At 41.6% G+C, this 25171-nt stretch overlaps 1 protein-coding gene and 1 long non-coding RNA gene across 2 annotated transcripts in view; one reads left to right on the forward strand and one right to left on the reverse strand.

The window, feature by feature from the left end:
• The window catches only part of LOC109914368 (cytochrome P450 4B1-like), an 84823-nt gene that overhangs the window by 30677 nt on the left and 28975 nt on the right, over positions 1-25171 (reverse strand). The window contains exons 5-6 of the mRNA XM_020513956.2: positions 14649-14800; positions 12274-12380 (exon numbers count right to left, since the gene is read on the reverse strand). Coding sequence (XP_020369545.2) covers positions 12274-12380; positions 14649-14800 — 259 coding nt within the window. The remainder of the gene's footprint in view (positions 1-12273; positions 12381-14648; positions 14801-25171) is intronic.
• Positions 1-25171, forward strand: part of LOC125484249 — a 38314-nt gene that overhangs the window by 9263 nt on the left and 3880 nt on the right. The window contains exon 3 of the long non-coding RNA XR_007263091.1: positions 24639-24690. This is a non-coding gene — a long non-coding RNA (uncharacterized LOC125484249). The remainder of the gene's footprint in view (positions 1-24638; positions 24691-25171) is intronic.

Here is a 25171-nt window from a genome sequence, read left to right on the forward strand (position 1 = left end):
CATTAGCTTTCGTGCTCCTCTGATGCTGCTTGGCCTGCTGTGTTCATCCAGCTCTACACCTTGTTATCTCAGATTCTCCAGCATCGGCAGTTCCTACTACCTCTATATAAAAGTTTATGTCTTTCCTTTATTCTGGAACCTCAGAGGTTTTCTTCCCACTGGTGTAACATCAATAAATATTTTGATACTGGGAGTGGACTCCATGTGTTGACTGATTTATTTAGTCATTCCGCCCCAACACTAGGCATCACAATTTAGGAAGGTTCTAAAGACTTTGGAGAGGGTGCAGAAAAGAATTACAGTGATAGTTCCAGAAGATGAGAGATTTCATTAATGAAGAAATGGCGTAGCTGCGACTATTCTTTTAAAATAAGAAACAATAAAAAGGAGATTTGATAAAGGTGTTTAAAATCATGAGGAGTCTGGTTTAAAGACTGTCTTTTGTTTATTTTTCTGTATTTTTAATTGTGGACTGAGGTAAGAAAACGACAAGGATTGCTGGAGTATTACTGAATGTTTTGAAAGCAATTAACCTTACAGTCATTGTAAACACTATTCACATAGTTACTAGTTCCACCAGGAGTTGAAGTGTACTTAGGGGTAAACTAGAGCCAAGGGTGTGTGTACAGAAGGATCGGTGGTTGGTATAAGTAGCTGACTAGCCAGTGGATTGGTGACCATAATCAATAGATAAGACTTCCTGCTTCCCAACAACAATGCGATTGATTTTCAGGTTGCTAAAATTTTGGCTTGAATTAAAAGTTTAAAAGTGTACATTTACATTGCTAGTGTAATTTATAGATCACTAACTAATGGAAAGGATGTGGAAGAACAAATCTACATGGAAATTACAGAGAGATGCCAACATTATAAGTAGTCCTAATGGGAGACTTCAATTACTGAAATCTGAACTGGGCTACTTGTATGGTTGTGGCAGCAAAGAGCAAACGTTCCTACATTCCATGCAGGAAAGCTTCCTAGAGCAGTATGCAGTCCAACAAGAAAGGATGCATTGGTTCTTGGGAATATTGTAGGCCGAGTTGATTGAATGTCAACATTTGGGAACATTTGGGAGACAGTGTTCATTGTATTGTAAGATTCAGGATGATGGTGGAAAATGGCATTCAACAATCCAGAGTGAGAAAAATGGCGCAAAGCAGATGTCAATGGGGCAAGGAGAGAGCTCAATAGCATTGACCTGAATGGGAAGTTGGCAAGAAAGTCATAAACAGAACAATAGGTCACCTTCAAAGAAGAGATGGTTCGAGTACAGCCAAGGTGTATTCACTCAAATTGAAAAAGTAGGGTAAAAAAATCCAGAGCTCCCGGGGTGGTAAAGGAGATAGAAATTAAGGCAAAAAAGAAAAGAATATGCTTATGACAAGTCTCAGGCAAAAAATGAATTTAAGAACCAAGAGGAATATTGAAGGTTTGGAGGAGAGGTGTAAAGCAAACAACAGAAGCAAAGAGGAATTACGAGAAAAAAACTGGTAGCCAATATAAAGAGTTGTGCTAAAGTCTTCCACGGCCATATAAATAGTAAAAGGGTGCTAAATGGAGGAGTAGGCCTTATTAGGAACAAAAATGGATGTATACATGGAGGCACATGGCTGATGTGTTAAATTAATAATTTGCATTGGTCTTTAATGAAGAAAGAGAGGTACTACCCAGTCCATGGTGACAGAGGAGAAAACTTAGTCACTGGAAAGGTCCAGAATTGACAGAGCAGAAGGGTTGGATAGACTGTTGCTACTTAAAGTTGACAAGACACCAGGACCAGATGAGATCCATCCAAGGATTTTGAATGGCAAAAGAGTGCAGGGACCCTAGACACAATATTTCAGTCTTCCCTAGGCTTGGGAAAGTGCCACAAGACTGGAAAATTGCAATCATTATAGCCTTCTTCACAAAAGGTTATAAGAATAAAACCAGCCGGTTTAACTTCAGTGATGGAGCAGCTTTGAAATGATTTAGGATAGAATTAGTAGTTACAAGGGAAAAGGTGGGTTTATTTGGAAGAGTTGGCATGGATTTCTAACAGGGAAATCATGTTCAGCTAACTTGCTGGAATTTTTGAAGTGATGTTAGAAAGGATCGATGCAGGGAATGCGGTTGATATAATGTACATAAACTTTTAGAAGGCATTTGATACTGTTCTATGCAACAGATTTATGAGGAAAGTTAAAGATCATTGTAAAAAAGGGTCAGCAGAAACATGCACATAAAACTGACCGAGTGATAGGAAACAGTAATGGTCAATGGATTTTTTTGGGGCTGGAGGACAGTTTATAGTGGAGTTTCCCAACCGTCGCTATTGGGGCCCTTGTTTTTCCTGATGGATATTAATGATCTAGATCTCAGTGTGAAGGGGAAATTTCAAAGTTGTTAGATCACACAAAACTTGCAAGAATTGTAAACTGTGAATAGGACAGTGTGGAACTCCAGAATGATACAGACAAGTTGGTGGAATTGGAAGATAGGTGACAGATGAGTTTCAATGCAGAGAAGTGTGAGATGATGCATTTTGGTAGGAAGAACATTACAAGATAATACAAAATACAGGGTACAATTCTAAAGGGGATGCTGAAGCAGAGAAACCTGGGTGTATATGTGCACAGATCATTGAAAGTGGCAGAACAGATAGAAAGAGCAGTAAGTACAGCATACAATATCCTTAGTTTTATTAATAAAGGCATAAAATACAACAGCAAAGAGGTGATGTTGAACTTGTTTAGGACATGTATAAGCCCGCAGCTGTGTCAGTTCTGGGCACTACATTATCAGAAGAATGTGATCACATTGCAGAGACTGCTGAAATGGTTTATAAGAACGGTTTCATAGATGAGGACTTCAGTTATGAGGATAGAACAAAAGAACAAAGAAAATTACAGCACAGGAACAGGCCCTTCAGCCCTCCAAGCCTGCGCCGATCCAGATCCTCTATCTAAACCTGTCGCCTATTTTCCAAGGACGTGTATCCTTCTGCTCCCTGCCCATTCATGTATCTGTCCAGATACATCTTAACTGACGCTATCGTGCCCGCCTCTACCACCTCCACTGGCAATGCGTTCCAGGCACCCACCACCCTCTGCGTAAAGAACTTTCCATGCATATCTCCCTTAAACTTTTCTCCTCTCACCTTGAAATCATGACCCCTAGTAATTGAGTCCCCCACTCTGGTAAAAAGCTTCTTGCTATCCACCCTGTCTATACCTCTCATGATTTTGTAGACCTCAATCAGGTCCCCCCTCAACCTCTGTCTTTCTAATGTAAATAATCCTAATCTACTCAACCTCTCTTCATAGCTAGCACCCTCCATACCAGGCAACATCCTGGTGAATCTTCTCTGCACCCTCTCCAAAGCATCCACATCCTTTTGGTAATGTGGTGACCAGAACTGTACGCAGTATTCCAAATGTGGTCGAACCAAAGTCCTATACAACTGCAACATGACCTGCCAACTCTTGTACTCAATACCCCGTCTGATGAATGAAAGCATGCCGTATGCCTTCTTGACCACTCTATCGACCTGCGTTGCCACCTCCAGGGTCCAAGGGACCTGAACACCCAGATTTCTCTGTGCATCAATTTTCCCCGGATTAGACAGAAGAATTTGGGATTTTTCTCCTTGGAGAGAAGAGGGCTGAATAGATTAGATAGGGAGAAACTGTTCCCCCTTGTAAAAGGAATAAGAGCGAAAGGGCAAAGATTTTAAATGATCTGCAAAAGAAACAAGCATGAAATGAGAAAAAACGTTTCCATTTAGTCAGTAATTAGGGTGTAGATTACACTATCTGCAAGTGTGGTGCAGGCAGGTTCAATTGAGGCATTCAAGAGGGTAGTGGATGATTGTATGGATAAAAATAATGTTCAAGGATGCAGGGAAAAATGAGGAGATTAGCACTAGGTATTCAATATTCATTTAACAAGCTGGTACAGGCAAGATGGGCCGAGTGGCTTCTTTCTGCACTGCAGCATTTCTGTGATTCCTCTGTCATTCTAAACAGCTTGGTGCTGTGAACAAAACAGTGAGAAGCCAACAGATCTTAACCTGCTCAGGAACTCTTTTTGTTCTCTGCAGTAAAAAAAAAACTACTTTAAACATGAAGAAAATCAACATATCTTGCCTTCATCAGTTGCTTTGAGTTTTAATTATCAAGTCAGAGACCTTTTTATACGTGGGAATCTCTGTACCTCCTGTAAACTAGTGAAGGCATCTGGAGCAAGATGACTGAGAAGCAGACAGGAGATAGCAAGAGATAGTAGGAACTGCAGATGCTGGAGAATCCGAGACAACAAGGTGCAGGGCTGGATGAACACAGCAGGCCAAGCAGCATCATAGGAGCAGAGAGGCTAACTGCAGTGTTCTGATCAGCACAAAAACCATCTCAGCAGATCCTGCAACTGGAGACCACTTAACTGTTTTCCCTGCCTTTTCTTCTGCCCATAACACCCATGTGTTTGTTTTCCTCTTTTTATTTACTCGCGGGATTTGGGCATCTCTGGCTAGACCAGTATTTATTGCCCACCCCTAATTGCTCAGAGGGGCAGTTAAAAGTCAACCACATTTCTGAGAGTCTGGAGTCACATGTGGGCCAGACCAAGTGAGGCAGACAGTTTCTTTTCCTAACCAGATGGGCTTTTCTGACAATTGATAAAGGATTTATCATCATCATTAGACCCTTAATTCCAGATTCCAAATTGAATTCAAATTCCACCATCTACCATGGCGGGATTTGAACACAGGACCCCAGAATATTAGCTGAGCGTCTGGATTAATAGTCTAGCAATAATACCACTAGGCCATTGCCTCCCCTTCTGCCTACGTGTGTTTGTAAGGGAGACTTTATAAGATGATTAGAGTTTTAATTAGCAGAGTTATATACCGACAGTTCATAAATTGTTTACCTGTAGCTAGGATCTAATTAATTGTAATAAATAGTCAATTCTTGTAAACTACAGAAAATGGTCCATGCTTTCTGTCAATTTGGGTCTGAAAAATCAGGTAAATTACTTTATAAAATCCTATCTTTTGTATCGACTTCAGAAACAACGGGACTTGATTTCCAAAGAACGAGCTCAGTACGGCATAACACTGGACAGCGTACAGGGGGAGAAACTGTTCCCAACAATGGAAAGGTCAACAACCAGTGGCTAGCAATCTAAAGTGATTGGCAACAGAATCCAAGGTGACATGAGGGAAAGCTTTTTACGCAGCAAGTGGTTAGGATTTGAAATATGTTGCTTGAGAATCTGGTGAAGGCAGATCAATCATGACTCTCTAATGGCAAATGGATATTACCTGGACAGAAAACATTTGCAGGATCAGGCAAAAAGGAGGGTATGGAACTAGCTGAATAGTTCGTTCAGAGAGCCAGGACAGAGATGAATGAATGAATAGTCTCATGCTGTGCGTCTTGACCCATTCTATTTATGGTTCACCACAACCATCCCATTCTCCTAACAATAATCTCAATCAATCATTATTCACATACAATTTTCATTGTCTCCCCTTATCTTCATACACTTAGGCTCATGAAACATCTCCACACCACATCATACAGCTTGAACAGGATATCAACTGTGACAGGCACATAACCTAACCTCATTACACCACTCTCACTGACATACTTCCCTTTCTTGTGTGACAAGGTAGCCCACAAGCAGAGATAGCAGGAGCCAACTGGTACCGCCATGTGTTGTTGCATGTCTTCTCCCCCATGGTAGATACAATGCTAGCAATCATTGGTATGGCCACAATTAAGGCCATGACTAGAGGTTGACAGTATATTCCCACATTATCTACTCTCACATGTTATAATTCACCAATCCAGGTTTAAGAAACTGATCCCTGGAAGTGAAGAATGTAACTGGTTTTGATGCCAATTTTATATATAAGCACATCACACATGAATTAGGAACTTGTTAGGTCATTTAACTCTTCATTCCTGCTCCACGATTTGATAAGAACATGGCTGATTTGATTCCAGTTTCAATTCCATTATCCTGTCTACCTACTTTTAGATTCCCTTGTCAATTAAGAATCTAACAACCTTAAAAGTATTCAATAACTGAGCTTCTGCTACTTTGAATGATCCTTTAAGAGAAAATAATTTTCCTCATGTCCATCTTAAATGGGAAACTCTTTAGTTTTAAATGATGTCCCTAGAGCAGAGTCCCCTAGAAGGGGAAACATCCTCTCAGCATGAATCCTGTTAATTCCCATCAGGGACTGGGTTTCAATATGATCACCTCTCATTTTTCTAATCTGCATTGGATACAAACTTGATCTGTCCAACTTTTCCTTATAAAATAATATGTTAATACTAATCAAAGGACTGTGGTACAGGGAGCCATTCAAGTGTAGGGAGAGAAGACATAAAATATTGTTGTAGTCAGCTGATTAGACACTGTGGTCAGGATCAAGAGTCCCAAAGGCTGTGTTGCCTGCCTGGTGCCCAGGCTCAGGGCATCTCATCTAGGCTGCAGAGACGGAGGGGAAAGATCTAGTTGTTCTGTTCCATGTAGGTACCAATGATATAGGTAGAAAGAGGAAAGAGGTTCTGCTGAGGGAATACGAATAGCTAGGAGCTAAATTAAAAAGCAGAATCTAAAAGGTAATAATTTCTGGAGTACAACCTGAGCCACAAGCAAATTGGCACAGGTTTCGCAAGATTAAAAGGGTAAATGCATGGCTGAAAGATTAGTGTGGGAGAAACAGGTTTGAATTCATGGGACAGGGCGACCAGAAAGTAGCTGTTCCAGTGGGATGGGCTCCACCTGAATCATGCTGGGATCAGAGTGCTGGCAAAGCGCATAACCAGGACTACAGATAGGGCTTTAAGCTAAACAGTGCAAGGGGGTAGGTTCAGATATTTGGAAAATTACGGAAAAGTTAAAGGGGGTAGGGCTCAGCTAAGGTTACTAAAGTTTCCAGAACAAGTAATAGGATGGAGACTATTGAAAGGGTCTGCAATCTAACTTTGGGAATAGCAGATAAGAGGACAACTATGAGAAGAGAGGCAGTCAATGCAGAACTGAGCATGTCGTACTTAAATGCACACTATATATGGAACAAGGTAAATGAGCTTGTAGTTCAAGTTGAAACTGGGAGGTCCAATGCTGTGGGTATAATAGAGACTTGCAAAGGGATCAGGGCTGGGAACTAAATATTCAAGGATACACATTCTATCGAAAGGACGGGCTGGCATTTAGAGGGGATGAGGTTGCCCTGTTAGTAAGAAGTAAAATTAAATTGATAGCAAGAAGTTATATAGATTGGAAGGCATAGGATCTGCGTGGATAGAGTTGAGGAACCACAAAGGGAGAAAAAAAGACCCTGATGGGAGTTAAGGACAGGCCTCCTAGCAGTGGTCAGGATGTGGGGCTGAAAATAAATCAGGAGATAGAAAAGGCATGCAAGAAAAGCACTATTACAGTAATCATGGGGGATTTCAAATCGCAGGTGGACTGGAAAAATCAGATTGGTAGCGGATATTAAAAAATGGAATTTGTGGAATGTCTATGAGATGGTTTTTTTTGGAACAGCTTGTGGTAGAGCCCACAAGGCAACATACAATTCTGGATTTGGTGATGTGTAATCAGGCAGACTTGATGAGGAAGCTTAAGGTGCAGGAATTCCTAGGGAGCAGTGACCATACTATGATAGAATTTACTCTGCAGTTTGAGAGGGAGAAGCTGGAATCAGATGTTACGATATTATGATTGAGAATACAAAGACATGAGGGAGGAGCTGGCCAGAGTTGATTGGAAGGGGAGCCTAGCAGGGAAGAGGGTTGAGCAGCAATGGGTAGTTTGGAAGGTACAACAGAAGTCCCAAGGAAGGAGAAACATACTAAGGGCAGAAGAAGGTAACCATGGCTGATAGTTAGGAAGTCAGGGACAGCATAAAAGCAAAACAAAAAGCATAAAATATGGTGAACAGAGAAGATTAGTGGGAAGTCAGAGGATTGGGAAGCCTTTAAAAAAAAAGCAGATGATAACTGAAATAAAAAGGGTGGAGAAGATGAAATATGAGGGCAAGCTAGCTATAAAACAAGATTGCAAGAATTATTTTTAAATATATAAAAGGTAATAAAAAGGCAATGGGACTCCTAGTTCAGGATTCTCTTAACATTAACATGCAGGTTTAGCTGACAGTTAGGAAGGCAAATGCAATATTAGCATTCAAGAGGGCTAGAATACGAGAACAGAGATGTACTGCTGAGGCTGTATAAAGCTTTGGTCAGACTGCATTTGGAATATTGTGAGTAGTTTTGGGTCCCTTATCTAAGGAACGACATATTGGTGTTGGAAGGGGATCCAGAGGAGGTTTACAAGAATGATCCCGAGGATGAAGTGCTTGTCAAATGAGAAACAATTGAGGACTGTGGGTCTGTACTCAATGCAGTTTAGAAAGACGAGAGGGATCTAATTGAAACTTAGAGAAATATTGACAGGCCTGGATAGAGTGGATGCGGAGAAGATGTTTCCATTTGTAGGAGAGACTGGGACCCAAAGAGCACAGCCTTAGACAACCTCTGAAAGAACGATCCTTTAGAACTGTGACGAGGAGGAATTTCTTCAGCAAGAAGGTGGTTAGTCTGTGGAACTCATTGCCGCAGAAGGTTATGGAGGCCAAGTAATTGAGTGTATCTGAGACAGAGATAGGTAGATTCTTCATTAGTAAGGGGATCAAGGGCTATAGGGTGAAGGCAGAAGAATAGTGTCACATCAGTAATGATCAAATGGCTGAGCAAAATTGATGGGTTGAATGGTCTAATTCTGCTCCTATATCTTATGGTCTTCATCCCATGAATCAGTCAGATGAAACTTCTTAGAACTGTTTCTAATGCTATTAAACCCTTTCTCATGTAAACAGACTAAAACTGTGTGGAGTACTGCATGAATTGTCTCATTAATGCTCTGTATGACTCTAGTGATATGTGCCGAGATTCTCTTTTCACCAATGGAATAAATGGCTTCCTACTCACTTGTTGTACCTGCATACTAACATTTTTGTGACTCATGTACAAGGATATATGGGTCCATTTGCACCACAAAGTTTTACAATATTTCGCTATTTAATAACTTACCGCTTTTCAATTTGTTTTTGCTGTTAAGGTGGATAAGTTCACGTTTTCCCACACCAAACTCCCACTGTCATTTTCTCCCATGTTCATGTCACCTATCTAATTCCCTTTGTAGACTCTTCATGCCCTTCTCACAATTTATTTTGTTACCTTTCTTGCTGTCATCAACAAAATTAGTTATAATACATCTGGCCCCTTTTCCGAAGACATTCGTATAAAATTTTGAAGCCCTCAGCACTAATGCCTGTGGCACCTCATTGGTGGCAGTTTGTTAACCTGAAAATGACATGTAGCTGATTAATCGTAGCACAATTCAATCATAAAAAAAGATGAAATTGCACCATAGCTCATTAAACTGAACTGCTGAAAAGCCAGGTAGAGAGTATGCTGTGGTAATCCAATTTGGAGCTGATGAAAATAGAGAAATTCCAACATTCCTGGCTCCTGAACCAAATTATACCAGCTCAGATGACTTTAATATCCACCTCCATGAGGGTAAAGTTTAAGGTTGATGAACTGAACATTTTGTGAAAACAGTGCTAATACTAACAGTGAGGTAAATACCTGTTGCAAGACATAAACAAGTACATGTTTTACTCCTTTGTGGGTGCATTATTTGAAGGACTGGATGTTGAGGGTTCTTTCTATGGTTTCTGTCAGCCCATTATGAATAAACAAGCTGATGCTAAAAATTGATTGCCCTGGTCTGACTATATGTGAACTCTTGTTTCTTTCTGGGAGTTTCTTTGGTTACTGTTTAGAGGCAGCTGCAGGCCCAGGAGAGATGGTGAGTTACCAGCCGCCAACCTCTGCTTGTAGACTTTGCTGAAGATCAAGGTCTCACATCAAACTACAAATTTGTTCACTGTGCTGCTCTGAAACATGTCTCCAAGTACACTGAACCCAGTTTCAAATTGGATCACGTGCTAGGACACAAAAAAAATGCATGATGCTGGTCTGAGGCAGTGGAAGACTATCTCTGGGACTGGATCGGTGGACTGGATCATATTTATGTACTCAGCAGGTGACCTAGACATGTCTGCCAGTACCATCACAGGCTTCATTAGCAAATTCAGGGAAGACTGTATACCAAAGAAGTCAATCCAAGTGTTCCCCAACTGAAAACCTTGGATGAACCAGGAAGTCCACTCCCTACTGAAGACCAGACGTGCAGCATTCAAGTCGGATGACCCAGATTTATACAGAAAATCCAGATATGACCTCCACGAAGCCACCAGGGATGCCAAGAGGCAGTACTGGACCAAGTTAGAGGCCCAAATCAACCATATAGACTCCTGTCGGCAGTGGAAATATGGGGTACAGAATGAAGCAGAGCAAGATAGTGGACAAAGACACATCCTTCTTCGACGTGCTCAATGCTTTCCATGCTCAGTTCGAGCAGAATGCCAGCGGTGCAGTGTCATCTGCCCCAACAGCCCTGGGCACACCTGTTCCCTCGGGCACTGCTATAGACGTCAGATCGGTTTTCCTGGGAGTCAACCCAAAGAAAACGATGGGCCCGGACAGTGTCCCCGGCCAAGCACTCAGATCCTGTGTGGACCAACTAGTGGAGGTATTCACTGACATCTTCACCCTCTCCCTCCCACAAGCGAAAGTCCCTGCCTGCTTCAAGAAGACCACCATCATCCCGTACCTAAGAAAACACATGCAATGTGCCTTAATGAGTACCGCCCACTGGCTCTGGCTTCAATAATCATGAAGTGCTTTGAGTGGCCCACATCAACTCCAGTTTCCCAGCCTGCCTCGATCCTTTACAGTTTGCCTACCAACGTAACAGGTCCACAGAGAACGCCATATCCCCAGCCCTGCACTCATCCCTGGAACACCTGGACAAGGATACCTACGTCACCCTCCTACTCATCGACTACACCTCCACCTTCAACACCATTATTTCCTTCAGACTGATCTCAAAACTCTGTTACTTTGGTCTCAGCTCAACCCTCTGCAACTGGATCCTCAGCTTTCCGACCCACAGACCGCAATCAGTGAATATAAGTAACTGCACCTCCTCCACAATAACACTCAACACTGGAGCCCTCCAAGGATGCGTTCTCAGCCTCCTACTGTACTCCCTATATACGCACGACTGTGTTGCCAAATTCCGAATGAACACCATATACAAGTTCGCTTACAACACCACCGTAGGGGGACAGATACCTAACAACGATGAATCAAAATACAAAAGGGAGATAGATGGCTTGGTGACATGGTGCAAGAGAACAACCTCTCTCTCAATTTCAGCAAAACTAAACAACTAATCATTGACTTCAGAAAGAAAGGAGGAGAACATGCTCCCATCTACATCAACGGAGCTGAGGTTGAGAGGATGGACAGCATCAAGTTCCTCGGAGTGACAATAATGGACAACCTGTCCTGGACTTCCCACATGGATACAACGGTCAAGAAGGCACAACAACCACTTTTTCCTCAGGCAGCTCAGGAAATTTGGCATGTCCACAAGATCCTTCACCAAAATTTACAGATGCACCATTGAAAACATACTGTCGGGTAAATAATGGCCTGGTGTGGTAACTGGTCTGCCCAGGACCGTAAGAAACTACAGAAGGTGGTGTGCACAGCCCAGACCATTACGGAAGCCAACCTTCCATCCATGGTTTCCATTTACATGGCCCATTGCTGCGGAAAGGCTGCCAACATCATCAAAGACCCATTGTACCCCGGTAATACACTCGTACCACCTCTTCCATCAGGCAGGAGATACCAAAGCTTGAACACACGTACCAGCAGGTTCAAAAACAGCTTATTCCCTGCTGTTATTAGACTGATGAATAGAATCTCTAACTTCAAATAACATTGATCTTGCTAATGCCCAGTACATGCCCTGTGCAATGTAAACTGTTTGCCTCAGTCCAAGGATTTTTTTCACCCTATAATCTACATGTGTTCAGTTACTATGATCTGCCTCTACTGCTCGTAAACAAAGCTTTTCACTGTACTTAATGAAAAGTAATGTGACAATAAATCAATCCATCAATCAATTGATTGGCAGGAGTACGTCTGAGATATCCTTCAGCATTACTGCAGAGAACAGTTGAAACTACTGTAGATTTCAAGACAAAACATAGTTAAATCCAGTTAAAAACTAATTTACAAAATGGCTAATTATAACAAATAACTATTACCACATACAAACACTTACCCTTGCACAAAGCAGAATATCCAAGAAATCTAAATATCTCTTATCTTTGATTTTTTCCAATTCCTTCTCATTTTTCAGCGTTTCTTTCCTCTGGCGTATCACTTCGTCTATAAACAGAAAGTTTCACTGGGACTAAATGTATATATAAATTATTTCATTAGCAATTATTCCTTTGGTATTACTGAACTTGAAGTATTTCTGAAAAAAAAGTCACATTTTGCCAAAGCTTTACATCTTGCACACATCAGACAATTTGCAAGAAACAACAAAATAAAGGCAAAGCAACAATTATGTCAAATGAGAGAAGTGTAGTGATTGGCTGGCAAATAGACTCTGATTGGTAAAGATTTTGCAGTGGAGAAAGCACCAGTTAAATGATGGTTGACAGATAACTGATAAGGTTCTTTATAATTGTAAACCAAGCAGGTTGGCTCTGACTGGTCAAGGCATTACCCTGAGAAGTGAGCCAGGGAATGGCCGTCATCTATCTTGTTGAGTTGAAAACATGTAGTACGTGCACATGCTCTTTCCGTCTGTAAAGAACAGACAATCAAAGAGTTTGAGGAAAATGGAGTTGATGTAAATCATTAGCCAGAATCTTATTGAATAGCAAGTAGTTCCACAGCACCGTAAAGACTACTCCTGCTCCTATTTCTTATGTTCTTACTACCATGTCAGCACCAAGCACTCTTATGTGAAGGATTGCAAAGTTGGAAGCAGAGAAAATCACTTTACACAGATTACAGTAGAACTTTAATATGGAAGCAAAGCATTCAGCCTAACCCATTCATTATAATAATCACCCTCTAAATCTTCATCTCATGTGCACAATCTATTCCAACCTATCGCTATTCCTTTCAACCACCTGTTCTTAAATATTGACATTATTTCTGCCTCAATCACTAATTTTGCAGTCTCACACTAATCTATGAAAAAAAACATTTCACCTACAGACCTACATTTCTGACATTTAACCTTATATCTACGTCGCCTCCTTCTGGACTCTTCAGCTAAGGAAACAGTGTGTTTCTTTCCATTTTGAAAATCAATCAAGCTTTAATCACCTTAATACTATTGTTCCATTGAACAGGAGCTCCAATCTGTTCACTGTAGGCTGAAATTTGTTTTTCAATGGCAGTGGCAGTGAGGGGAGGTCGGTGGGGGGGGGGGGGGGGGGGGGGGGGGGGGGGGGGGGGGGGGGGGGGTGCGGTGGTGAGGGGTGGTAAGCATTACTGCAGAGAACAGTTGAAACTACTGTATATTTCAAGACAAAACATAGTTAAATCCAGTTAAAAACTAATTTACAAAATGGCTAATTATAACAAATAACTATTACCACATACAAACACTTACCCTTGCACAAAGCAGAATATCCAAGAAATCTAAATATCTCTTACCTTTGATTTTTTTCAGGGACGAAGGCCAGGGGGTGGGTAAGGGGTTGAGGTGAATGGAAGGAAAGTTGAGGCAACCCTGCTTCAGTTGAACCCTCATATGATTCTATCGCCTGCAGTCAATTTACTAAATGGCATTCTTCCAAAAGTGGAGATAATCCAATTGGAGTGCCAACAGTTTATTGCTCACAGCAGCGCCACATTGTGGCTATTAGTGGGACTGCACTCAGCCCAAAGCAATGTCATAGGGCACCTCTCTGAGAGGAAGTGACTTACTGGCCATTAACAAATGGGGAGGGGAAAGATGAGTTGCTAAGATGTGGAGGAACATTTCCACAGGGGCAGCCCTTACTGCCGGGTAATGCCAAATATGGGTTACAGGATAACCAATCAGAAAGGAAATCCCTCGGGTCCACAGGGCATTGGACCTAATGTGGCAGAGCAGCACCAGCCTGCTCTTTCCAAAGCCCTCATCCCAGTCCCATTGTGATTAGCAAAATGTCAGCAGTGGAATGAGATCCTTAAATGGGTTTGGGCTCTGGGCTCAACAGTTACCCTGGCTTTCTCCAGCACAGTGATGATGTTCGGATGGCAATGGATACATCTCTCCCAACTTCCTTCCCAAATCTATGGCCTTACTCCTCACAAACTGCTCCTGAAACTCTGTCCTGTCATCCAAGATGCAGCAGCACCCTGGTTGAATTTTGAATTTACTTAGATCCAGCATCTTCCATTTGGATTTTCCGTACCACTAGTTATAAAACCTAACATTCCATATCTCCTTGTGAATCTGCAAGCCAAATTCTTTTGTTTTTCCACATCATTCGCAGATCATCCATGCAATTTGCTGAGAATGAAAATAATCATGACAATTGTTTACATTTAAAACCAATACTTGGCATCATACTAAATTGGACAAACTTCACAATGAACCTAATTGAATTGATCATTGTTCGTCTGTGCCACTTTCCTCACACTTACCAGTGTGGTGGTGTGCCAAGCTGCAGGCTTTCCGAAAACGATAGCCATGTGGACTCAGATAGTAAATAAGGTTACTGTGATATGGGAAGGTTCTGAACCTCTGATTGGAAAGGAAGCAGAGCTCATACACAGCCTTGATATATGAACTGTCACTGGAAAATCGAGAGAGTCCATGAAATTTAGTTCATAATCACAGTTACATGTCATACAATTAAAATATCATCAGTTAAAAGTTTATAGTGACATCACATTTGATATTCATTAGTTTGTGAATAATGATTGGACTGTGCAGTAATTTCAACAAGGATCAAAGTTATTAAGTCGGAATTTACCTCCTGCTCTGATTGAGGCCCATCTCCAGGGTTTGGGGTGGGTTTGTTGCGGGAAGTGGGATAAGGAATACGATTTGACTCTTTAGGAAATGGCCTCTGCCTTTTTCTAGCAGTGATATCAGATTGGGGAATGAATGTTGTCATTGCCTCCTCATTGGCTTGTACAAAATAATCTGTGACTGTTTGTATGGGTCACACAAGAGCAAGACAGAATCTGGTCCTCTGCTGACTTCAGAATGTTGGATGCCTATATAAACCTTTAGTATTCAAACAATACTAATTATCATCAGGAATAACTTGCATTTATAGAAGAAAATACTTGGGAGGATGCACTTCTCTCAGTTTTATTCCCTTCCCTGTCTATCAGGAAAGTAGAGAATTATCAGTTCGTTACTTTTCAACATTTTAAACTAGCAGATTTATTTGATTTAACTGTTACATTCAGTAGAAGGACTCCAAATTTGACAAGAAATTCGCAGAAGAATTTACTTAATTACTCTTTTATCACTAGACTTGGTCAATTGTCAAAGGAACAACATTAAAAGATTATGACTTTGCATGAGGATCTGAAGTTCAACTGTTAAAATTTTATCGCAGAGCTTCTTTCTTTAATTTGGATTTGTCAGAAATCAGTCAAAACAAACTTGTACAAATAGAACTTCAGTTTAAAAACTTCTCCTTGAATGTCGTGCCTATGACCATAGAAGTATTCTTTATGCCTCTTTGGATAGTATAACGAACAATCCAGTGGGACTAATGAAATCACTATGATGATACCTTCATCCATTTACCTCCATCTAAAATCCCAGTGCTTATAATGTTATAATGCATATTATTCTTTGAATGGCTCTGACACATGACCATCAAGAGCTAGAAATCCAAATAAATTGTGCTGGACCAAACTGCATCTTTCATTCAGGTATTAGGGTGGGAATTCTGCAGGAAATAACTTGCTTGCTGACTCTAACAGCCTGTCCAATCTTCTGTATACTGCTGTTTTGAAATTCTATCCGCAAGAATTTCAAGGAAGCGCACACCCTCCCCTGTTAGGTTTTGGGACTTTTATATCCTTCTTACTCAGGATTATATTGATTCCAATTTTAAATCAACCAGCTGGGCAAGTTCCAAGTCCATGTGTGTTCCAACATCTTGACCTTACTGTACAGATCTAGATCGATTTTGATAAATGACCAAGCAGGAGAAATAGAAATCCCTGTATGCGAATTGCTTTCATTAGATCATGACTATCCGAGATCACTAAATAAAGCATTATTCTTTCAGAATTTGGTTTTATGTTTAGACCCATTAAATAGATTTATTTTAACAAATGGCAAAATGTGATTAAGTAGCAGTCAAAGAATAGTTGTCCATTCTCAATGTATAGTGTTACGTGAATCAGCGATAAATATTATTGGTACCAACATTAATTACAAAGTTAACTCTATGCTACTCAATTTTACGTGTGTATGTTTTATGCTAGTACAGATGTAGGCTGGCAATAAAGAAATGGGGCAGACAGGGCTTCTGTCGAAACATCACCACAAAAAATGGTTGTAATGATTCACCCCTGGGATTCAGGCTATGGTCCTGGGCCTATACGGATGTTTCCTTTTGGCAGTGTCTGAGAATTGTTGTGGCTTCCCTGTCACATGACCAGATATACCAACATTTGGGACTTGATGCGCACCTTCTCTCCATCAGAGGCACTGCTTTGTTGATAGTTCTGAAGTTGATAACAGTGCTTCACATTAAGGGGATACAGATTATAAGTGAAGCAAATGCTGTAGAAGAATTAGGCTTTTGTATAGATGTCATAATTTGAGGTCAAGGGCTGGATTTCATGGAATCAGGAAGAAGAAGGCCAACTATGTTTTCGGGCCCTTTCTCCATAACCCTTGATTCCCTAACTGAATAAAAACCTATCTGAGCCTTCAATATATTTAACAATACAGCCTGAACAGCCCCCTGCTGTAAACAACTTTACAGATTCACTTCCTTCTGAGAGAAGACATGTCTCTTCACCTCTGCCCTAAATGGTGACCTCTTACTCTAAGATTATGTCCTTTGGTCCTAATGTGACCCACAAGGAGAAACTTCCTCTCAGCACGTACCCTCTTATGCCCCCTAAGAATCTTATATTCTTCAATAAGTTCACCTCTCATTCCCGTAAACTCAATGAGCATAGGCCCAACCTACTTGACCGCTCCTCATAAGACAATCCCTCCATACCTGAGATTGAGTTAGTGAGCCTTGTCTGCACTGCTTCCAATGGACAGTGCAGTGGGTTTTGCTTCCTGATCAACACTTCCTGGTGCTTGGACGTAGCGACTCTGGCAAACCATTGCTCCCTGGACCGAGAATACCTTACAGTAAAATGCCGTCCCAGCTACTTACCACCAGAGTTCACATCTGCCACCCTGACAGCAGTCTACATACCATGCCGTGTAGATGTGAAGAATGCCTTAGATGTGATTTACTCCGACACAAACACTCTAGAGACAAAATTCCCCGAGGCTCTATTCACTGTGGCTTTTGAATTCAACCAAGCCAACCTCAAGTGGGTGCTGCCAAAGTCCCAACAACACATCTCCTGCCCCACCAGCGGACCGAACATTTTGCACCACTGCTGCACAACCGTCAAAGATGCCTACAGCTCCATACCCCACCTACACTTCAGAAAATCCGATCACAGTGCTGTGTTCCTCCTCCCAGTTTACAAGCAGAAGCTGAAACGGGAGAATCCTTCACAAAAGGAAGTACAGTGCTGATCCAAGGCTGTGGAAGACCATCTCTGGGACTGCTTGGAATCGGTGGACCAAACCATGTTCATGTACTCAGTGGAAAACCTAGATGGGTACAGCACCACCATCACCGACTTCATTAACAAATGCGTGGAGGACTGCATGCCAAAGAAGACAATCCGAGTGTTCCCCAAACATAAACCTTGGATGAAGCAGGAAATCCACTCCCTACTGAAGACCAGATGTGCAGCTTTCGAGTTGGATGACCCAGACCAATACATGAAATCCAGATATGACCTCCGCAAAGCCAGCAGGGATGCCATAAGGCAATACTGAACCAAGTTAGAGGCCTAAACCAGCCAAACAGATACCCGCTCTCTATGGCAAGGCCTAAACAATGTTCCGGGATACAGAATGAAGCAGAGTAAGATAGCTGACAAAGACACATCCCTCCCTGACATGATCAATGCTTTCTGTGCTTGGTTTGAGCAGAATGTCCCAACAACCCCAGTCACACCTGTTCCCTCAAACACCGCTGCAGATGTCAGATTGGTTTTCCTGGGAGTCAACCCAAGAAAAGCGATGAGCCCGGATAGTGTCCCCAGCCAAGCACTCAGATCCTGTGCAGACTAACTGGTGGAGGTGTTCATTGACATCTTCAACCTCTCCCTCCTACTTACCAAAGGCCCCGCCTGCTTCAAGAAGACCACCAACAACCCTGTACCCAAGAAAACACATGCAATGTGCCTTAATGACGACCGAGTAGCAGCTCTGACCTCAATAATCATGAAGTGCTTCGACAGGCTGGTCATAGCCCACATCAACTCCAGTCTCCCAGACTGCCTCGATCCCTTACAATTTACCTACCTGTGTAACAGGTCCACAGTGGACACCATATCCCTAGCCCTGTACTCATCTCTAGAATATGTGGACAACAAGGACACTCATATCAGACTCCTGCTCTTTGACTACACCTCCACCTTCAACACCATTATTCCCTCCAGACTGATCTCGAAACTCCATTACCTTGGTCTCGGCTCAACCCTCTACAACTGGATCCTCAGCTTTCTGACCCACAGACTGCATTCACTGAATATAGGTAACTGCAACTCCTCCACAATAACACTCCACACTGGAACCTCCCAAGGATGTGTTCCCAGCCCCCTACTGTACCCCCTGCACACCCATGACTGTGTTGGCAAATTCTGAATGAACGCCATCTACAAGTTTGCTTATGACACTACCATAGTGGGATGGATATCTAACAACGAGTCAAAATACAGAAGGGAAATAGAGGGCTTGGAGACATGGTGCAATGAAAACAACCTCTCTCTCAATGTCAGCAAAACTAAAGAACTAATCATTGACTTCAGAAAGAAAGAAGGTGAACACACCCCCATCTACATCAACGGAGCTGAGGTTGAGAAGGTGGAGAGTGTCATGTTCTTCGGAGTGACTATAACCGACAACCTGTCCTGGACTTCCCACAGAGATGTGATGGTCAAGAAGGCACAACAACACCTCTTCTTTCTTAAGCAGCTCAGGAAATTTGGCATGTCCATAAGGACTCTCACCAACTTCTACAGGTGTACTATTGAAAACATAATGATCGGGTGCACAACGGTATGGCAACTGCTCTGCCCAGGACCGTAAGAAACTACAGAAGATGGTATGGACAGCCGATACCATCACAGAAGCCAACCTTCCATCCATGGACTTCATTTACACAGCTCGATGCCGCAGAAAGACTGCCAACATCATCAATGACCCATTGCACCCCAGTAATGATCTCCTACAGCCTCTTCCATCAGGCAGACTTAGCACATGCACCAGCAGGTTCAGGAACAGCTTCTTCCTCGCCATTATTAGACTGATGAATAGACTCTCTAGCCTCAAATAATACTGATCTTGTTAATATTGATCTTGCCTAGCCTACGCCCTGTGCAATGTAACCTGTATGCCTCTGTCTAAGTCTTTTTGATCTGCGCATCCTTGCTTACTATGATCTGCCTGTACTGCTTGTAAACAAAGCTTTTCACTGTACTTTGGTATGCATGACAATAAATCAATCAATCAATCAATACATGTTTCCTTAGATAGGGGATAAAAAATTGTTTACTATATCCCATGTGTGATCCAACTGTTGCCTTTGTATAGTTTTAGCAAGACTTAGCTACTTTTGATACTCCATTCCCTTTGAAATAATGGTCACCATTTCATTTGCCCTCTTTATTAACTGCTGAACTTGTACATGAGCTTTGTGTGATTCATGTATGAAGAAAACTAAGTCCATCTGTGCTGCAGCATTCTGAAGTCTTTCTCCATATAAAAACTTTTCAGTTCCTCTATTCTTCCTGTGGAAGCTCATAAGTTTGCAAATTTCCACATTATATTCCATCTGCCAAGTTTTTGCGCCTATTCACTTAAATGGTCTACATCCCTCTGTAGATTCTTTGTGTCATCCTTACTATTTGTCTTCCCAAATATTTTTGTGTCGTCTGCAAACTTAGTGATAGTACATTCATTTCCCTCATCCAAGTTAATATTAACTGTAAACAACTGTGGCCCAGCACTGATCCCTATAGCACTCCATTAGTTATAGTTATCATCTTGAACATGCCTCATCCCTCATTATTCCAGCTTTATCTTCTATTAGTTAGCTAATCCTCTATCCATGCTAATATAATGTCCCCAACACCATGGGCTCTTACCTTATTAAGTTGCCTTATATCCAGCCCATTAACAATACCTTTTGAAAATCCAGATATCACTTTGAGTCAGAAAGAAAGTGTGCAAAACTTAGATAAGGGTAATTTTGAAGGAATGAGGGTGAAATGGCTAGAATTTAGCAGCGAGGATAGTTAATTCACAAAATTCACATTATGTCCACTAGATCCCCTTTATCCTGCTTGTTAACTCCTCAAAGAATTCTAATAAATTTGTCAGGCATTATTTGCCCTTCATGAAGCCATTCTGACTCTTCTTGATTTATCTTGCACTTCTCTAACATCTGCTATTACATCATTTATAATAGACTTGGTGGTGGGGGGAGCAACAGTGTGGAGGTGGGGGGAGAGAAAAGAGGTGGCATGGTGGCTCAGTGATTAGCACTGGTGCCTCACAGCACCAGGGACCCAGGTTTGACTGTGTGGAGATTGCACATTCTCCCTGTGTGTACATGGGTTTCCTCTGGGTGCTCTGGTTTCCTCCCACAGTGCAAAGAAGTACAGGTTAGGTGGATAGGCCATGCTAAATTGCCCATAGTGTCCAGGGATGTGTGGATTGGCTATGATGGTTATGGGGATAGGGTGTAGGTGGGATGCTCTTCAGAGGGTCGGTGCAGACTCACTGGGCCAAATGGCCTGCTTTCGCACTGTAGGGATTCTAAGTTCTAAGACCTGAACCTTTTCTTAATTACAGACTTGAAGCTAACTGGCCTATAGGTAACTGTTTCTATGTCCCTCCCTCTTTGTATCAGGGTGTAGCTTTGGCAGTCTTCCAACCTCTTCTACAATCTAATGACTTTTGGAAGATTATTATCAGCGCATTCTGTAGCTACTTCCTTCAACATTCTAGGATGCAACCCACCAGGTCCTGGCAATACATAGGCCTTTTGTTCCATTAGTTTCCCTAATAATCTTTTCTCTCATGGTAGTTGTGTTTATTTCTTTTCCCCTTTTGTTCCTTGACTATTCAGTATTTTTGGAATGCTATTAGTATCTTCTACTGTGAAGACTGAAGCAAGGTACTTATTCAATTTCATTGTTATTTCCTGGTTCATTACTATCATTATCATTATTATTTCCTCAGCTTTATTCTTTAAAAAGTCTATGTTCATTTTGTTCTTTCTCTTCCTTTTTAATATATTTAAAGAAGCACTTACTGTCCTTTTTTATATTACTTACTAGTTCACCCTTGAAGTTTATTTTCTCCCGCTTTGGGTCTCTTGTTGTTTTTAAACTTTTTGTTCCCAAGGTTCTAGTTTACTACTAATCTTTTCCCATAATGTATGTTTCTGTCTCAATTTGACACTATCCCGAACTTCCTTCGACATGGAGATAGTAAGAATTGCAGACGCTGGAGTCAGAGACAACACAGTGTGGAGCTGGAGGAACACAGCAGGCCAGGCAGCATCAGAAGAGCTGGAAAGTTGACATCTTGGTTTTGGACCTGAGACGTCAACTTTCCTGCTTCTCTGATGCTGTCTGGCCTGCTGTGTTCCTCCAGCTCCACACTGTGTTACCGGCCAGGCAGCATCAGAAGAGCTGGAAAGTTGACATCTTGGTTTTGGACCTGAGACGTCAACTTTCCTGCTTCTCTGATGCTGTCTGGCCTGCTGTGTTCCTCCAGCTCCACACTGTGTTACCTCTTATTTGGACATGATTAGTTTATCCCCCACCCATAATCATTCTTCCTGAGTAGAATTTATCTCTGTTGTGAGCCATGAACTACTTTTTAAAATGTCTGCCGTTGTTCGTCAATTACTTTTTCTGATAGACGCCTTTCCCAGTTAACTCCAGCCATTCTGCCCTCATTCCTTTATAATTACCCTTATATAAATTTCACACCTGTTGTTTACTGACCCAACCTTCTCGCTCTCAAACATTAAATCACACCTTGCTATAATCATTCTTCCCTAGAGGAACCATTAATCCAAGATAATCAATTAAACCTTCCTCGTTAAACTTTCCAGATCCAAAATAGCCTGATCACTGGATGGATCCACAACATGTTGTTTTTAAAAAAATGCACTATAAATTCTTTCTCAGGCTACCTCTGCCAAGTGAATTTCCCAATCTACACCAAGATTAAAATCACCTATCATTCGTGTTTTAAAAATGCCACTTTTCATGACTTGATTATTTCCTGATTTATCCTCTGTCCTGCAGTATAGCTACTGTTAGAGGGTGTATAGATCACTCCCAATAGTGTCTTCTCCTTATTGTTTTTGATCTCCACCAATATGGATTCTATATCTTTCATTTCTACATTTTTACATATTCCATCTCATACTAGCAAAATGATCTCCATCACCCGTTCCTTCCCGCCTGTCCTTTTGAAAAATCACACATCCCCCTGAAAATTTTGCTCCCAGCTTTGATCTCCTTGTTGCGATTTTTAGACAATGGCCAAGTGATCGTAACCATTAACCTGTTTTTGTGTCATTAATTCATTTATTTTGTTCTGAATGTAATGTGCCATTAATTTTGCACGTTTATTAGCTTTTTTCTTTTTTTGATCTTATTTGCTGCATTTTTTAAAATTTATACTCTCTCTCCCAACCCTGGCTATCGTCAACTAAATAGTTACTTTGCAATGCTGCCATATCATTTTGCTTTGTATACCTAGGTAAACCCTCTCCAAAATCCACCCCCTACTTTAAAAGTAACACTTAAAAATAGCAAGAGCACCCCAGATGCCAGAGTTGCCCTGTGCCCCCACTGCTCCATTTCTGGCAGATTTAATTTTTTGTGGACAGGGGAAAGTGCATGATGCATGATTCCCACAGAAGTGCAGTCTGAACACAGTAGGGCAATTTGAACTCAGTGCTGAGTCGCAGCAAATCTTCATTTTGGCTGGTTCCTGGACTTTAACCTGCACTTAGAAAGACACAAGTGAATGGAGTGGATTTGATTATTCCTGGAGGACTGATAATGTGAATGCAATTGTTATGATGAGTTTTTATTTTAAATGCCCTGTTTTAAGCATAAAACAATTGGGCTCCAGTTGACAATGAAAGTTTTAGTAAACTCCTTCTGCTGGACTGCTTTGATTGGCCGTCATTGAAAAAAAAAATTAGCATCTGATTGTACAGTTTTAATTGTGCTCTCTGTTGACATTTTCTCAAGATTTACTACTTCATTACAAATATCTGATGGAGCTTCAAAGCTACAATTATCTCATAAAAAGTTTCTGAGTTCAATATTTTACCAATTGCTTAAAGAGACAATGAGGATTAGCTGTGATGGCAGTGACTGAAAAGACATTTGTCTGTTTAATGAGAGGTTAACAACGTGAGGAGATTTAAAAGCTTTCAAGGGATTTGATGAATGATTTTTTTTCACTAAGCCCTGTGGTTAGGAGAGTTGTATTAGGTTGTTAGCATTTTGTTTTTCCCTCTTTTCCACATGATATTTGTCTATGGTGGAGACAAGGTCATTGGCTATGGAGGTGGCATGCAGAGTATAAGGGGCTATAAGGTCAGCGGTGGGTGGCATGGGTTAGTATGGATGGTATTGGGGTCATGGGTGTGTGGTGAGTAGGGGCATTGTTAAGCATTCAAAAGGGTGTGATGAGCTGCAGAGGGTGGGTGGCAGATGACAGGATGCAAGTGGTGAGGGTTTCAGGGCTTCACAACATCTATGACAGCTTAGATGAAGTCCCATAGAACCAAGAGACGACTCCAAGCAGCAACAACCCCCCTTCCCCACCCACCTTTGAAACACTTGTGGCTACCTAGCCGCTGCCTACAGGTTCAGTCTACCCAGTTCTATCCCATCCTGAACCTCTGGGTGGAAAATCCCACCTTTTGGAATACATACTATGGAGCTGAATTGGGCCTCAGTGGACAATACCCAGTCCTAAATATCTGGTTGAATTGAAGTTATATAAATGAGAGAATTATGAGAAAGGGCAGAATCTTCCCAAATCAATGCAAATTGTCAGATGAACATCTTCAGCAGTCACTTGGAACAGCTGAAAATTGATGTGATTCAATCTTGAGTTAGATGATTTTTCGGATCTCCTTGGCACACAGGACCTTGGTCAGTCAATAAGCATTGCTGCACCTAAACAGAGCAGTATTATAGTTTTCACAAAGACCTTTAACCAACACAGATTACACAAAGGAAGTGAGAACTCAGTGGAGTCCATTCCTGTGTCAAGCAGTATTAACTCAATCTTTTTAAATTATACAGTTCTTCCTTGAAGCTTTTCCCTGGCTAGTGGTGCTCTGTAACTACAAAGCTGGTAAGAAAATAAATCTTTTGTATTAAAAGCTTCCATCCCTATGAAAAGCATCCCAACAATCTGCTCTAAAATTCTGAACATATTGACTATAGTGCCAAATTCCACCACAGCTGCTCAGTCAATCCCTAACAAAGAACAAAGAACAAAGAAAATTACAGCACAGGAACAGGCCCTTCAGCCCTCCAAGCCTGCACCGATCCAGATCATCTATCTAAACCTGTCGCCTATTTTCCAAGGATCTGTATCCCTCTGCTCCCTGCCCATTCATGTATCTATCTAGATACATCTTAAATGACACTATCGTGCCCGCCTCTACCACCTCCACTGGCAACGCGTTCCAGGCACCCACCACCCTCTGCGTAAAGAACTTTCCACGCATATCTCCCTTAAACTTTTTCCCTCTCACCTTGAAATCGTGACCCCTAGTAATTGAGTCCCCCACTCTGGGAAAAAGCTTCTAGCTATCTACCCTGTCTATATT

This window comes from Rhincodon typus, chromosome 10 (assembly GCF_021869965.1).
Source record: "Rhincodon typus isolate 14 chromosome 10, sRhiTyp1.1, whole genome shotgun sequence".
Taxonomy (NCBI): domain Eukaryota; kingdom Metazoa; phylum Chordata; class Chondrichthyes; order Orectolobiformes; family Rhincodontidae; genus Rhincodon; species Rhincodon typus.